Raw genomic sequence first — 14,134 nt, 5'->3', positions numbered from 1 at the left:
GAGGTTGGGAAGGGTCCCACAATTCTGACATTCTGCAAACTACATAAAACAGAATTGTTCCAGAGGACATTTTAACAAAGGGAATGGGGGCTGCATTATAACGGAACAGGCCAGAAAAGTGCTTTCATAAACGGCATGGGAGTCTGGTTAAGTGGCTGGGTTGTGAATCCGCACTCTGCTAGTTCAACTCCCACTGCCGCCATGAGCTCTACAGGTGGCCTTGGGGAAGCCACTCCTGTATTGTGGAGATAACAACACTGACTTCGTTCACCATTCCGAGCGGGGCACTAAAATGTCTGGAAGAGAGGTGTATCAGCACAATTATGATTACTGTGAATGGCATTACACGTTGCTCAATGCATTCGCTTGCTCTCACGGTGTTCTATTACAACTCACGAGATCATTTTCTGCATTGTGTACCATGTTATGTGCAATACTTGGGTTTGTTTCCGATTTCTGCTTTGTATCGATTGCATTGACAGACACTGTGTGATCCTACTCGAGTGTCAGTGAGAAACGCAGACTATAAATAATGTAAATTAATCATGATGTTGCAGAGCTGCATGAGAGCCAGTTTGGCGTCGTGGTTAAGAGCGCGGGGCCCCAATGATAAAAACGGAGCCAGCGGGAGGCCTGGGTGGGGTCCGGGAGGCTCGCAGCACCGCCCTAAAGAGAGCGGCTGCAGTAACTCTGCTTGGGATGGAAAAATTATTGTCTGTCTTATGAATCCTTGTTATTTGTTGGCTGCATCTAAGAGGCCGCGGCGATTCCCGCAAGACGTCTCAGGCGCCAGCAGAAACCCCGCGCAGCGCCTGCTTTCCCATCCCGCGGATTGCGGGCAGAAGATCCCCTCACGAGGCTTGGCTCCGATTTTATCGCGGATCTTTTCCTGCCTCGCGCGATCGACCGGTTTTATGGCGACCTGAACGGCCCCGCGGAGGAAGCGCCCCAGGCGGGCCCTCTGAGCATGCGCAGTCGCGCGCCTGTGCCGCCTGGGGAGAGCGCCGAGGCCACGATTGAGAGCCCGCCGCGGAGCGGGTTCGCTTATCGATCGTGCAGGGATCGATTCCACTTCCCCGTAGTCAAAGCAACCGCGGGGGGCGTCGCAGAGAGACGCCCCGCGGCGCTCCTTCGAGTGCCTTCCGCTCTATGGCTAAGGGCGGATAGAGCGGCCGTTCCTAAGGCTGGCGAGCAACGGGGGCGGGGTTCATTTTTACCGGAAGTTAAGGCCGCGGATGCATTTTTCTGCTCCAGGACGGCCGGCGGGAGCGCCCGTGGAGACCCACTTTTTAAAACTCCCCCTCCCCGCTTAAGAGAGACCCGGGGCCGCTCTGTCCCCGCCGCCTTTGTGGCCAACGCTCCGTTGCCCCCTCGGCCTCTTTCTACGCGGAGCCGGGCAGCGGCGTCAGTGTGCTCCCGGAAGTGGGCGCGGCCAGCGCCGAGGCGGCTGCCGGAAGCGGAAACGAGGGAGTCGGCGTGGGGCTCCGGCCGGTAAGGAGGGACCTTCGAGTCGGGCTTCGGGCGGGCCTGGGATTGATTCCCGGCCGGGCCTCAGGGGCCAGCGGGGGGGGGGCCTGGGCTCCCTCCCTCCCTCCCTCCCTCCCTGGCACACCTCGCCGGGGCCTGCCTCGCAGGGCTGGTGTGAGGCTTCAATGGGACGGGCGCCCGGGCTGCCGCCTGAGCCCCTCCTTGACTCCGCCGTTTATTGTTTAGCGTTGTTTTGTCTTCTCCTCGCCCCAACTAGCTCATTCTAATAAACCTCCTCCAGCTTCGCCTCGTTACGACCCTGTGGGGGAGGTTAGGGCGTGAGCGGGCGGCTGGCCCAGGCGCGGTGGCGTTTGGCCTTGATGCTGACTGCGCCACACGCCGACATGGCCTCCCTCTCGCTTACTCTGACAACAGCCCCGCAAAGCAGGCCAGGCTTGGCGAGAGCGCCTGCGACCTGCCTGCCCTGCTCAGTGATGTCTTTTAGGGTGGCGGGTGGATGCTTTGTCGCTGCTTTGCTGTTCTCTTGCTGTTTTCTCTGCTGTCTTATCCGTACGTGTGGGGGGCGGGGGGGGGCGGCGCTCGAGGCGCCTGGGAACCAGCCGAATGACCCTGGAGCCTGGGGGTGCTGGCGCCTCTTCCCCCTTCCAGCTTTCCCGCTAGGAAACACACGCCAGGCCTAACACTTAAAAAAAGGGGCCGGGGAGGAGAGGAGAGAGTATAACTAGCCCACTGCCCCTTGCCCTGGTATTCCTGGCAATTACTTTGTACTGTGCCCTAATGGTGATAATCTCCTAATAAAGACCTTGTACTCATCCAGCTTGGTCTGATGTCGTCTAGGAGAATCCCTGGGCACAGCCTGACACCTGGGTCACTACATGATCCAAGCCTCCGCAGCCCTCAGCAGGCACTCTTAATACCACACCAGCAAACAACATTTTCTGCAGGCTTTTGCTGTATAATACTCAGCATTTTTACGTGGCTCTTCTGAGTCTCAAGTGCTTCTTATTTGTAGTCTGAACAAGGGCTACGGTGCATGGCTGTTTCCCCCACAATTTTAAAGATGGGAGTCCGGAATATTTTGCCTGAGGCTGCCTGATGAGTTCATCTCACGTTTCTACAAGACTTCTTAACCCTTGTTAATTGTGATCCAGTTTTTTTTGTAACTGAAATTGGTCTTGTGGTTTTGAATTTTTTTTAGCTGTGATTTCTTTTTCATGTAATGTGTGTTCTGCTTTTGTATAATGAGCCATTGTGCTGTGACAGCAAGAGATTTAGGGCTTAGACTGGGCAGGTTTGGATTCCAGTTCTTGCTCTGCCCCAAAGCTCATTGATGAGTTTGAGCAAGTCACTCTTTTACTCTTGCCTATCTTATAAGGAGGTTGTGATTGATCATCCCCACATAAACTGCTTTGAGTATTCTTCATTTATCCCCCACTTCTCTCTCCCACTGGGGACCCATTTTATCCTCCCAACAATCCTGTGAGGTAGGACTGGTCCAAGGTCACCCAGCCAGCTTCCATGGAAGTATGGGGGTTCCCAACAGGGTGCCCTAGATCCTGCACCGATGCCCCAACTGCTCTGCCACACTGGCTCTCACCTTGAAGAAAGGGTAGAGTCCGTGAGCTCAATGACCTGTCTTTTTTTTCCAGAGTGGCGTGAAACCAGCTGGAAGATGGATATACGACCAAACCACACGCTTTACATCAACAACGTTAATGACAAAATTAAGAAGGAAGGTATGAAAATCATATATCACTTCCACCTTAGGCTGCAGGCTTGGAGCAGTAGGAAGCACTTGTGTTAGACCAGCGTTACTGTTCGCACCTTTCCTTCCTCATCTTGAAAGAGGACCCTCCGCTGGGAGATTTTCTCAAACAAGCTTTTTCTGAGGCAAACAAATGAGGAGAATATTCCAGCCGTTCACAGCTGACCTTTAGCACGCTGATGTCTAGTGGGGAGCAGCCCCAGCAGGGGGCAGAATTAGCAAGGTTGGCTGCTGTTCTGCTAATCCATTTCTGAAGCTGCTGCAGTGATGTAATATTTCTGTGGGAAATGTGTACAAACGAACTGCTATTGTTTTAAGCTTCACTGGCGAATCTGTCACGATGTGGCTTTGCTTGTAGGATAGTAAACAGCTGTTTTTTTCTCAAATCCTGCCACGATGTTCCAGAGGCAGTGGTGGGAGGATAGTATAGTCAGTGAGTGAGACGGTGGAGTAACATGTATCAGAATGCAGCGGCTGTAAACCATTAAAAGTTTGGAGCCATTTGAGGGAGGAGACACCATAGGACTGGCAAGTTGTTGGATTTTTCTACTTTCCTGGCAAGAAGTTTGATTGTGCCGCACCTTGCCCCAACTGTGTATGGCTGACCTGTAAGGCAGGATGGTCTTTTAGAAGCGGGAAGGTGTAAGGATCAGAATGGGGGTCTATACAGTTCTTACAGGCTGTTTTTAACACAAGAAAACTGATGGATCTAAGAAATGTAATAAGAGCTAGAGTGGTATGGTTGGTTAGAGGGCTGGGCCGGGATCTCGGAGGCTCTGCTTTGAATCCTCACTCGGTCATGGGAGCTCACTGGCTGACCTGGGGCCAGTCACACACCCTCACCCTAGCCCTACCCCACAGGGCTGTGCTGATGATAAAATGGAGGGTAGGAAACTGGTACAAGCCCCTTGGGGGCCCTGTTGGAGGGGACAGGTGGAGTATAAATGAAAAGAATAAATTAGATACATCTACAAGCAGAGCAATATTCCTTTCCTGTTTGTCTCTCTGCTCTGTTTAGCTAATAGCCATTGCATGGTGTAGTTTGATTGGCTGGGTCATTTTAATGGTTGGATTTGCAGATTTTAATAGTCATCTGGCTTGTTCCAAGATGTATTCATAAAACAATGTCATTATTCACTTGGAGTCCTTTCAAGGAGAAAGGTGGGGTTTAAAAGTGCCTTAAATAAATAAAGGCATATACAATAATTCTTGTGGCTTTTTCCTTGGCAGAACTGAAGAGGTCTTTGTACGCGCTGTTTTCTCAGTTCGGCCGTGTCGTGGACATTGTGGCTCTCAAGACCATGAAGATGAGAGGACAGGCTTTTGTGATCTTTAAGGAGCTGGGGTCCTCCACCAACGCGCTGAGGCAGCTGCAGGGATTCCCATTTTACAGCAAGCCAATGGTAAGTCTTGGTTGCTAAAGATGGGGTGAGTGCAATAACACAACAGAGATTGTGTTATTCTTCTCTGCCTTCAGCAACTGGCTCCCTAGGAAGCTGTTTTTCTTGCATGTTTTAAAACACTTCCCAGCATATGAGAATGGCTGTTACGCCTTCCTCGTAAACTTCTTTGCATAGAAATGGCACAGGCTTCATCTTTTACTTTCCATGGCCTTTTCACCTGCTCTTCACATTTTTTTGGTTTAGTTTTCTCTGCTGTGTGTATATTCTGCTGGTTGAGGTTTCACCACATGCGGCTGTGGAAGTGTGCTCTGGCTCCTGAAACTTGCGCTCCAGTAAATCTGGTAGTCTTTAACTAACATGACTCCTTTCGGTTTGTGCTGCACACGAGAGAAGGCTGTGCTTCCTAGCAAGTTCCTCGCAGTATTCCACAGGCACAACTTAATTTCCCCTTTGTCAGGAAGCTTGTGTATTGAGTAAAATTTCAAAGTGAATACAAAGGTGCTTTTGTTGTGAAACACTCCACTTAATGTGACTGTTTGGGTGAAAGTATTACTTGTATTATCCGTGAACTGAATTAGCTGTGCTTTGAGTAACCTGTTGTGAAGTATGCCAGATATAATTTCTGAGACATGATCCCAAGCTATCCAGAACTCCCCAGATCAGCTTTTTAAGATTAAAGCTGTACATTCTACACACATGTAGAAAATGTTTATCTTTGCATAAAAGTCCAATTTTGGATATTTCTAAAGTTCAACTGATGTTCCACGTTGATATCAGTGCTTAGGGGGGGTGGATGTGACTTCGTTCTGTGGGAGTGGGCCGTTCCGCTGTGGTTCAGTTCTGTAAGCCTGCAGCATGCTGTGCGGCCAGACCTAAGGGCCCTTGTTTGTTTGTTTAAGACATTCCTGTTGTGCCTTATCTTTTCAGACTCTGGACGGCTAACAATGAAATCATCAAAAAGAGTCCAGTAGCACCTTTAAGACTAACCAATTTTATTATAGCATAAGCTTTCGAGAATCAAGTTCTCTTCATCAGATGCCTGATCAAAACTGGGCAGATACAGAAGAGGAGGGGGAAAGAGAGAGAAAAGGGAGGGGTCATAAATCACAAGAAGGCAGAATGCAATTAGCATAGAGGCAATCAAAACATTCCTTTGCTTGGAAATGTAAACATCTCCTTTTGGTGTGCAGTCAGTTTGTAGCAGTGAAGGTGTCCAATTCCTATGTAGTATAAGCCTTCGGTAACCACAGCTCTCCCTGCCTGTTGCATCTGACAAAGAGAACTGTGGTCCCCGAAAGCCCACACCAGGCGTCACTGGGCTCCCCCAGATCACGCCTCTGTAAAGAGAATCTGTTACCTGTGGTAATGTGATAACCGTTCATAGTCTCTAAGCTGTGGCTAACAGCACACTCCCCGCCTGGGATCCTGTGGATTCCACCCCAACATGCAAGGCTAGTAGAATACTAAGCATATACTACATGCACTACATACGTAACTGAGTATATAAGGCATGCTACTCTACAGGCTAAGATAAGCAAAACAGTGACATGCAAAGCTTGAGATTCAGTCTTCAAGATCAGTCTTCCGTACAAGCAGGACCACCTCGGTGACTGGTCTGGTGAAAATCTTCGGGCCGTCATGTCTAGCGACACGGATGTCAACCTTGCGGACTAACCCATCCGCACTGGGCAGAACTCGGTCTATGAGTCCCATGGGCCATGAGTTTCTGGGGGCGTCCTTGTCTTTCAGGAGGACGACGTCGCCTTCTCGTAAGTTGGGCTCGGACTTCTCCCACTTGCGTCGGCATTGTAGAGTGGGGAGGTACTCTTGCTTCCATCGCTTCCAAAAGGTGTTAGCGAGGAGTTGAACTTGCCTCCATTGCTGCTTGAACATATCTTTAGAGATGCAGTCTCCCTGAGGTGCAGGCCAGTTGCCTGTCTTCTGTGTCAGCAAGGTGGCTGGTGTTAAGATGGTAGGGTTCTCAGGATCAGAGGATACTGGAACTAAAGGTCTGGCATTGATGATAGCAGACACCTCTGCCAGGAGGGTGGTTAAGGTCTCATGAGTGAGAGAAGGTTTTCCTGCTAGCATAGAGTCTAATATTCTGCGCGCAATGCCAATCATGCGTTCCCACACTCCTCCCATGTGAGAGGCATGGGGAGGATTGAAGATCCATTTACAATTCTGATCACTCAGGTAGCTGCTGAGGGTTGGATCAAGATCTGTGCTTCCATTGATTCCCAGCTCCTTGCAGGCACCAACAAAGTTCGTTCCACGGTCAGACCTCAATAGCTTGACAGGTCCCCGTATGGCAAGGAATCTTCTGAGGGCATTTATGAAGCTGGAGGTATCCATGGACTCGATCACTTCAATATGCACGGCTCGGATACTCAGACATGTGAAAAGCACTGCCCATCGTTTGCTGTTGGCCTGTCCTCCCCTGGTTTTGCGCGTCACCACATTCCAGGGTCCAAACACGTCAAGTCCAACATTGGTGAAAGGGGGCTCGGTACTGAGTCGTTCCGGTGGCAGGTCAGCCATCTTCTGTTGTTGATGGGGACCCTTGAGTTTCCGACATTGTACACAGGCCTGTAGGACTGTGGCAATACATCTGCCCAGTTTTGATCAGGCATCTGATGAAGAGAACTTGATTCTCGAAAGCTTATGCTATAATAAAATTGGTTAGTCTTAAAGGTGCTACTGGACTCTTTTTGATTTTGCTACTACAGACTAACACGGCTAACTCCTCAGGATCAATGAAATCATCAGGTTGCAAGGACTCAAATTAGAAACAGTCCAATAAACAATATTAAAAGTCTACAGATCAAAATGCACAAATTTATGAATTAAAAAAAGAATAAATGCAGGCACCAAATTAGAACAAATACAACCAAAACCGCTGAAACAATTTACCTCCACCAAATTTCTGCCCTCCTACTTTGCCCCTGACACTATACGTGAGCGTCTTCTAACTCCCAGGAACAAAATGGGGTGGTTGGTTGGGGAGCTCCCTGCGCTGCAGCAGGAGGGAGAAGCAGGGAGGTCTCATTCTGTGGTGGGATGCACACCCGGTTCTGGGAGACCCTGATAGAATGGCTTCTCTGCTGTGGAGCTTACTGGGTGATTCTGGGCCAGCCATCCTGTCTCAGCCCCTGATTTGTCTCTCAGGGTGGTTGTGAGGATAACAGAGAGAAGAACCACATAGCTATCCTGATCCCCTTGGAAAGGAAGTGGGATTTTAAAAATGTACTGAATTGACACACAAATCCTGCGTTTTGAGTGTCAGTACACAACCGAGTGATTCAGTTGTTACCCAAATATTGCATAACCTTGGATCCGTTCCCACCTGCATCCTGTGTTCTGAACATCTGGCTCGAGAGTGGCAGCCTTGATGAAGCTTAACGCAGATTGCTTGGCATAGCAAAACGTATCAATCTTCTCATTTCAACAGCGTATTCAGTATGCAAAAACAGACTCCGATGTCATTTCTAAAATGCGTGGTACATTTGCTGATAAGGAGAAGAGAAAGGAAAAAAAGAAATCGAAATTGCTGGAACAGTCTGCGAATGCAAACAAAAAGCCAAATCAGGTAAGGGTCTTTGGCAATCTAGTTTTTCACTGTCCTGAACAACTTGTAAATATCATTGGTCAGAGAATAAAACCGCTCACGTGTGTGTTTGCCTAAAATTATTAATAATTGGTGGGATAACTGTGCTGGGCTGTGTATACAGAAGAATTGTGCGTGTTCTGTGAGCTGTGCTAAGCCTTCTCAGCTCCAAAACTGACTCCTTTGTACTGAGGACATATAATTTGCCTGGGGACGTTTGTTGCCGAAGCAAGACAAGAGGAGCCCTTAAATCTGGCCTAGTTGGGCACGATGGGAGCTGTCGTCCACAGAGATGCATTTAAGAAATGGCAGGCCTGTGTATTTTATTTCACTCTGCGGAGTTCTACGGACTTGCTTTTCTGAATCAGAAAACATTTTGTTGCTTTTATTCAACTAACCGGATCCTTCCAAAATATTAACTCTTCTTTGCCTAAAGCATCCTGTGCTGCAGTGGAGAGTGTAGGACTTACGCGCTAGGGGATTAAAAGCCGGCCTTTCTCATTAAATGTGTATGAAAATTGTCACCTCTCTCCCTTTTTTGGGTGAAGACGGCTCCAGTTCATGATGGCGTAGGCCACAAGAAACGTGTTAGTTTTATAGGGATGTCATGAGACTGCTTATTGTCTTATCAAATGTTGGGGATCTTTGCGGAGGAGAACCCAAGGAGTAAGCAGAAAAATATCCTCGGAGGTTGCTGGAAAGACAAGGACGCCTACAGTGCACTCTTAAACAGAGTTGCTTCAGTCTGAGTCCGTTGAAATCAGTGGGCTTAGGCTGGAGTAACTCGGTTTAGGATTGCACTATAAAAATAGCTTTTCTCCATATCCCTGGTGCTTGCGGAGGCCGTGGGAAACTGGGCCAGTGGGAGGGGGCTGCCGCGTGCTTAGACCGGGTGTTTCCTATTGGCAAACATTTCAAAGAACTGCAAGCCGCCTGGCTTAAGAACTCAGGGTTTTTTTTTTAACAGAACGTTCTCTGACTGTAGGTCTGGACTCTGGAATAAAAGTAGATTCGATCTTCTCATTCTTTCTTAACAGGGAGCAAACCAGAATTCAGCGAACGCCCAAGCCAGCTCTGCGCAGAATCAGCAGGTGATCTTTTCTCCCTCTTTATCTCCCTCAAACAAACTCAACTAGTTTTCACATTTGCCCATCCTGAATAACGTACTTTTTGTATATAGCCATTTTTGTCTGAAGCAGAACGGCTTCTGAGACCTGCTTCTGATGATAGTAAACTAATCGATCAGTTATAATCCCTCTGAACAAATGTGGTATTATTTTCTTCTCATTTTTAAAAGGAAACATGAATTGGGTCCGAAGTATGCAATGAAATCTGACCGTCCCAGCCGTGCCTCAGTGTTTGTTCTTGTATCATGAAAATGGGCAGGCTGAATAATTGCTAAGAATATTTCCATTCCTTGTAGCTGCTGCTCAGCTCACAACGCTGCAGCCGGGCCCCTCGCATGCAGCTCTCTGACGACACGGAGTGAATGACTGGCTTGGATCCAGCGGAGTGCTTCTGTGGGCGGGAGGGTTTCTGCCCCGGAGCATGGCTTCCTTGCTTCCACCGATCCTGCTGTGACCCAGAAGGCTTTCAGGGACTGTTTGGTCTGCAGCAGGAGGTGAGGCAAGAAAGTCACCGTCAGCTGGATCCAAGGCATCCTTGAGAGCTGCTCTGAACTGGAAAACCTAGTGTTTATTTTATTTATTTCACTGATACCCCACTTTTCTCTCCAATGAGGACCCAAAGCAGTTTGCAGTATTGCCCCTTCCTCCATCTTATCCTTCCAGCAACAGCCCTGTGAGGTAGGTTAGGCTGAGAGTGTGTGACTCGCTCCAGGTCACCCACCAAGCTTCTGGGAGAGAGCTGGGGTTTGAACGGGGGTTGCCCAGGTCCTGGTCTGACCCTCGGCCGCTGCACTATGCTGGCTGTCTTCTAGAAGATCTGCAGTAGCCTCAGGCTGTGATCCTAAGAACACTTTCATGGGAGTAAGCCTCATTGAACAAAATGGCACTTACTGTGAAGTAGACCTGTTTATGATTGCTCCCCGTGCAGTTTCTTCAGTCTTTTCAGGAGTAACCCTGTACGGGATCGTGCCGTTCTTAGCCCACTCCCAGTCCGTTTTTTTAATCAAATATAACAACACTTGTAGAATAACCAGGAGTGCCAACAAAAAAATGATTACAGTTTATGAAAGCAAATGTGTGTTTTTATTGTAGGTGCCCGATAATCCGCCCAACTACATCCTTTTCCTGAACAACTTGCCGGAGGAGACAAATGAAATGATGTTGTCGATGCTCTTTAATCAGTGAGTGTGCCTGGAACTCGGTGCCCTTTCCCCTCCTTTGTTGTGCTTCACTCTTTCGTAACCCTCTGGTCCTGAGGAGACCCGGTGGTGAGATAGCAGAGTGCCTGGATTCCTTAGGTCCCTGGCAGCGGCTTCCCACGCTCTCGGTTTTGTGGTGCTTTTGTGCCCTCGGTTGGGAGGTGAGCCCGGGTGACCCCCTGCTGTCTGCACTGGGGATGAATGGAGGCCTCTGCCGCTTCGGTGCAGGCCGACGAGGGGGCGGTGGAGGTCTCCGAGACGCCTCTTTCCATACTCGCATTCCTAAACATTCAGAGAGGAAAAATGGGGTGTTGTTGTGAGATACAATGCTCCGAGCTGGCTGCCTTTGTTCTGTTCAAGGAGGATGAATTCCGGTGCCAGGCACTGCGGTTAATTGACTTTCTCTTGGTGGTATTAATGTGTATAATGAGGCGTTAAAACTGCCCGTCTTCTGTCTCTTGGTCCGGACTTGGCGCTTAGGGAGTCGGGAGCGCCAGGATGTCGGCCCTACGTTCTCCCGCTTGGCTCAGCCAGGCTTTGCGCCCTCTTTCCTCTCAAGTGGCTTTTCCACCAGTGAAGGAGCCACTCAGGTTGGAGGCAGGCCTCAGGCGTGGCTGAGTGTGGTCGCTGGGCATATGTCACTCCTTTTTTAAAAAAGAAAAATTAAGCCTGGGAAGCTGACCGTGTCGGGTTCAGGAATCCTCCTCCTCCTCCGTTTCCTTCCGATTCCATTTGGGGCGTTTGTGTTCATACTCTGACTCAAGTCTTTGGGACAGCTTTTAAAAGCCCTAGCATGAAAACGGAGTCGGCCGTAGCTTCATGCACTCGAAATGGCTTTACAAGAGAGGAGATGCCGTGGATCGGTGGGAGTCTTCAGCCCATGAGCCTTGGACACTTGAGTTGGGTTGCCTGCCCCTGCAGAGCTCCCCGGTTTTGCTGCTTTGGGGCAGCACGTCCTGCCAGCGTGCAGATGTGGAAAGGGAGGGTTCAGCACACCTTCTGGCACCTCTTGCATGCAAGCAGGATGGCACGGGGAGGGCTCTCGTTTGTCCAAAGGTTCCTCCATGGCCCTGACCCTTGGCTCGTTCTTCAGCTTCTGGGGCTCCGTTTGTATCCCTGACACGGCTCTGGCATTGACCCTGGTGGGGGTCATAGCCCTCTGTCTCCCTCTCCCTGTCCCGTAACTGATGTCACATATATCTTCCTGACCTACTTGCCGCTCAGCAGGTTTCATGCAGGCCCTCAGTCTGGAAAGATCGAAGGCCACTGCGGTAGACAGCAATACTGGTCCAAGGCAGGATAACCACATTTCAGGATTAGTGACCGACACATTCCAGATCAAGAACACCTGCACTACACATATAGCCCCCCAAACGCGCAGTACTTTGCAGCAGTTTTTCCAGCCACTGCCCCCGAGTGGCACAGGCTGCTTGGAGACGCTTGTGGGTCTCTGTCTCTACGTCCCACTCCTCTGTTCTCCACACGAGGACTAGACAGGATTTCCACACTCTGCAGGACGGGTCAAATGCGATCACCCCCCCCCCCCCCGCCCCATTCTGTTTTCCCTTATAGACACGTAGCTGTTAGGGAATATTCTTTTTGGCTTGCTGTTTTGCAATCTCTTTTCTCGTAACAGTTGTTTAATTTAGCTTATGTTATCTCAATGAAAACCCTTTTCATTTCAAGAGTGCTTGTTCCCCCTAGTTATTCTGAGTTCTGTGCTGAGTCTGGACCTCGGAACACGCGGGTTAAAGATCCCAGAATAGCACCCCACTATAGACACGTGTTTGTGCCTTGCTGGCAAGGGGATGCCTTTGCTGATTAGGGGCCTTCGCGTGTGTAGCAATTTGGGCAAGAGAATGTCTGCAGCATTCAACTTTATTTTTCCTTTGTTAAGAGAACGAGAGCAGCCACGTAACTCAATAAAGAACCTGATCTTGTCTAAAGCCGCCGTGGTTGCCCTGATTGGGCAGGAAATAAATGCTGTAAATAAGCAATTCTTCCTCCCTCCCTCCCTGTCTCCCTCTCAAGGTTCCCTGGTTTCAAAGAAGTGCGACTGGTCCCTGGCAGACACGACATTGCGTTTGTGGAGTTTGAAAATGAAGGCCAGGCAGGAGCTGCGCGAGATGCTCTCCAGGGCTTCAAAATCACCCCCTCCCATGCCATGAAAATTACTTACGCCAAGAAGTGAACTGGAACCCTCAAAGGACTCGCTTTTTTATATGAAGCATCGGAGTTTTGGTATATTGTGGTTCACAAGAAATGAAAACTTAACAAGAAATATATTGTATGAAATTTCTTGGGTCATTCAAAGAGACGTCTGTAAGAGTCTTACGCACACGTTAAGGAAACATAATTATTTGTGCGGGGTTTTTTTGTCCTTATGTTCAGTTTCTATTTTTCAGGTTATATGTTGACTTTCTTAGGCCCTTCATAGTCAAGTTCCCTTTAGGAAATGTTGCCTGTTAAAGAATAAAGCTGTGGTTTGTTTTTTTAAAAATGATAATTGGTGTGTAGTTTTATTTCAGCCAAGCCACTTATTCACAAATTACTTGACTGGTACAATTTTAGACGGGTAGCTGTGTGGGTAGCCGTGTTTCTGTCCCCAGAGCATGGCTCCCCCCTCTCCATCTGCATCTCAGCTTGCCCCCCCCCCTCCTCCAGTGCTGTGCCTGGTGGAGGGGACAAACTTTCCAAGAACATCAGCGGGAGGGAGGGGGGAAGACAGGGAAGTCCTGCTCCATGGACGGAAGGAAACCTTGACATCCGTGGAAATGCTCTGGCGGATCCGGACCTGTGTTTGGAAGTGCTGACTTCCCCGTCATGCTGGGAGTGGCAGAAAAGGGGATTGTGGACCAGTCTTTCTGATCCTGCATTTTTGTCAGTGAACATGTGGGGAGGAGACCGTTTGACCACACTCATGTTCCCGTTTTTGGTGGTGGAGAGAAATATGTCAGCAGCAGCTCTTTCTCTACTGAAAGTACAACGCCTGGAAAGATAAGCAGATGGCGATCAAAATCTCCTCCTGACAGCTGAATTCTTCCACGTAACGCTGTCTTTGATAATACAGAATACGGGTGCCTGTTGTTTGGTTTTTTTTCCTACTGGTCTTACTACCTTTGATAAAAAGGTCTGAAAATCTTTTTCTGAACGTTCGTTGTTTCTTCTCTGGCAACTTGGAGTTCAATTACAAAAAGGGAAGTTCCTCCTGACACACGTTATCCTCTCCTGCTCTGCAGTGGACAAGCGCAGAGTTGAGAATGCTGCAGAGTTCTTTGGTTTCTTACAAAGAGGAATACCCAAAACAGTTTCCTGCTTAGTTAAGTATAAGTGGACGCTAGTTTTCTCAAAAAAACTTACTCCTGTAGAGTATATTGATGGTAGATCGTTTCCGGTGGGTGGCTGTGTTGCACCACATGCACGCCGGCACGCCCGTCCGCTCAATGATGTCGCTTACTGGAAGGAGCCTCGTGGGCCCGGCCAAAAGGTAAGTGCCCGGTCCCCCATCTCCCGCTGGGAGGCTAAGAGGATGTCAGTCCCTGGCA

The 14,134-nt window shown here is 49.2% G+C and overlaps 1 protein-coding gene across 1 annotated transcript; it reads left to right on the top strand.

The window, feature by feature from the left end:
• The first annotated feature begins 1,387 nt into the window (after positions 1-1,387).
• On the top strand, positions 1,388-13,740 carry LOC129325021 (U2 small nuclear ribonucleoprotein B''). The gene is made up of 7 exons (XM_054972908.1): positions 1,388-1,491; positions 3,138-3,224; positions 4,484-4,656; positions 8,108-8,245; positions 9,301-9,354; positions 10,483-10,571; positions 12,621-13,740. Exons 2-7 carry the CDS (start codon positions 3,161-3,163, stop codon positions 12,778-12,780), a joined length of 678 nt encoding a protein of 225 aa, XP_054828883.1. The 5' UTR covers positions 1,388-1,491; positions 3,138-3,160; the 3' UTR covers positions 12,781-13,740.
• The last annotated feature ends 394 nt before the right edge of the window (positions 13,741-14,134 follow it).

The sequence above is a fragment of the Eublepharis macularius genome, chromosome 1, assembly GCF_028583425.1.
Source record: "Eublepharis macularius isolate TG4126 chromosome 1, MPM_Emac_v1.0, whole genome shotgun sequence".
Taxonomy (NCBI): Eukaryota; Metazoa; Chordata; class Lepidosauria; order Squamata; family Eublepharidae; genus Eublepharis; species Eublepharis macularius.
Note: the sequence above shows the minus strand (reverse complement) of the source record. Positions and strands in the feature narration are given on the sequence as shown.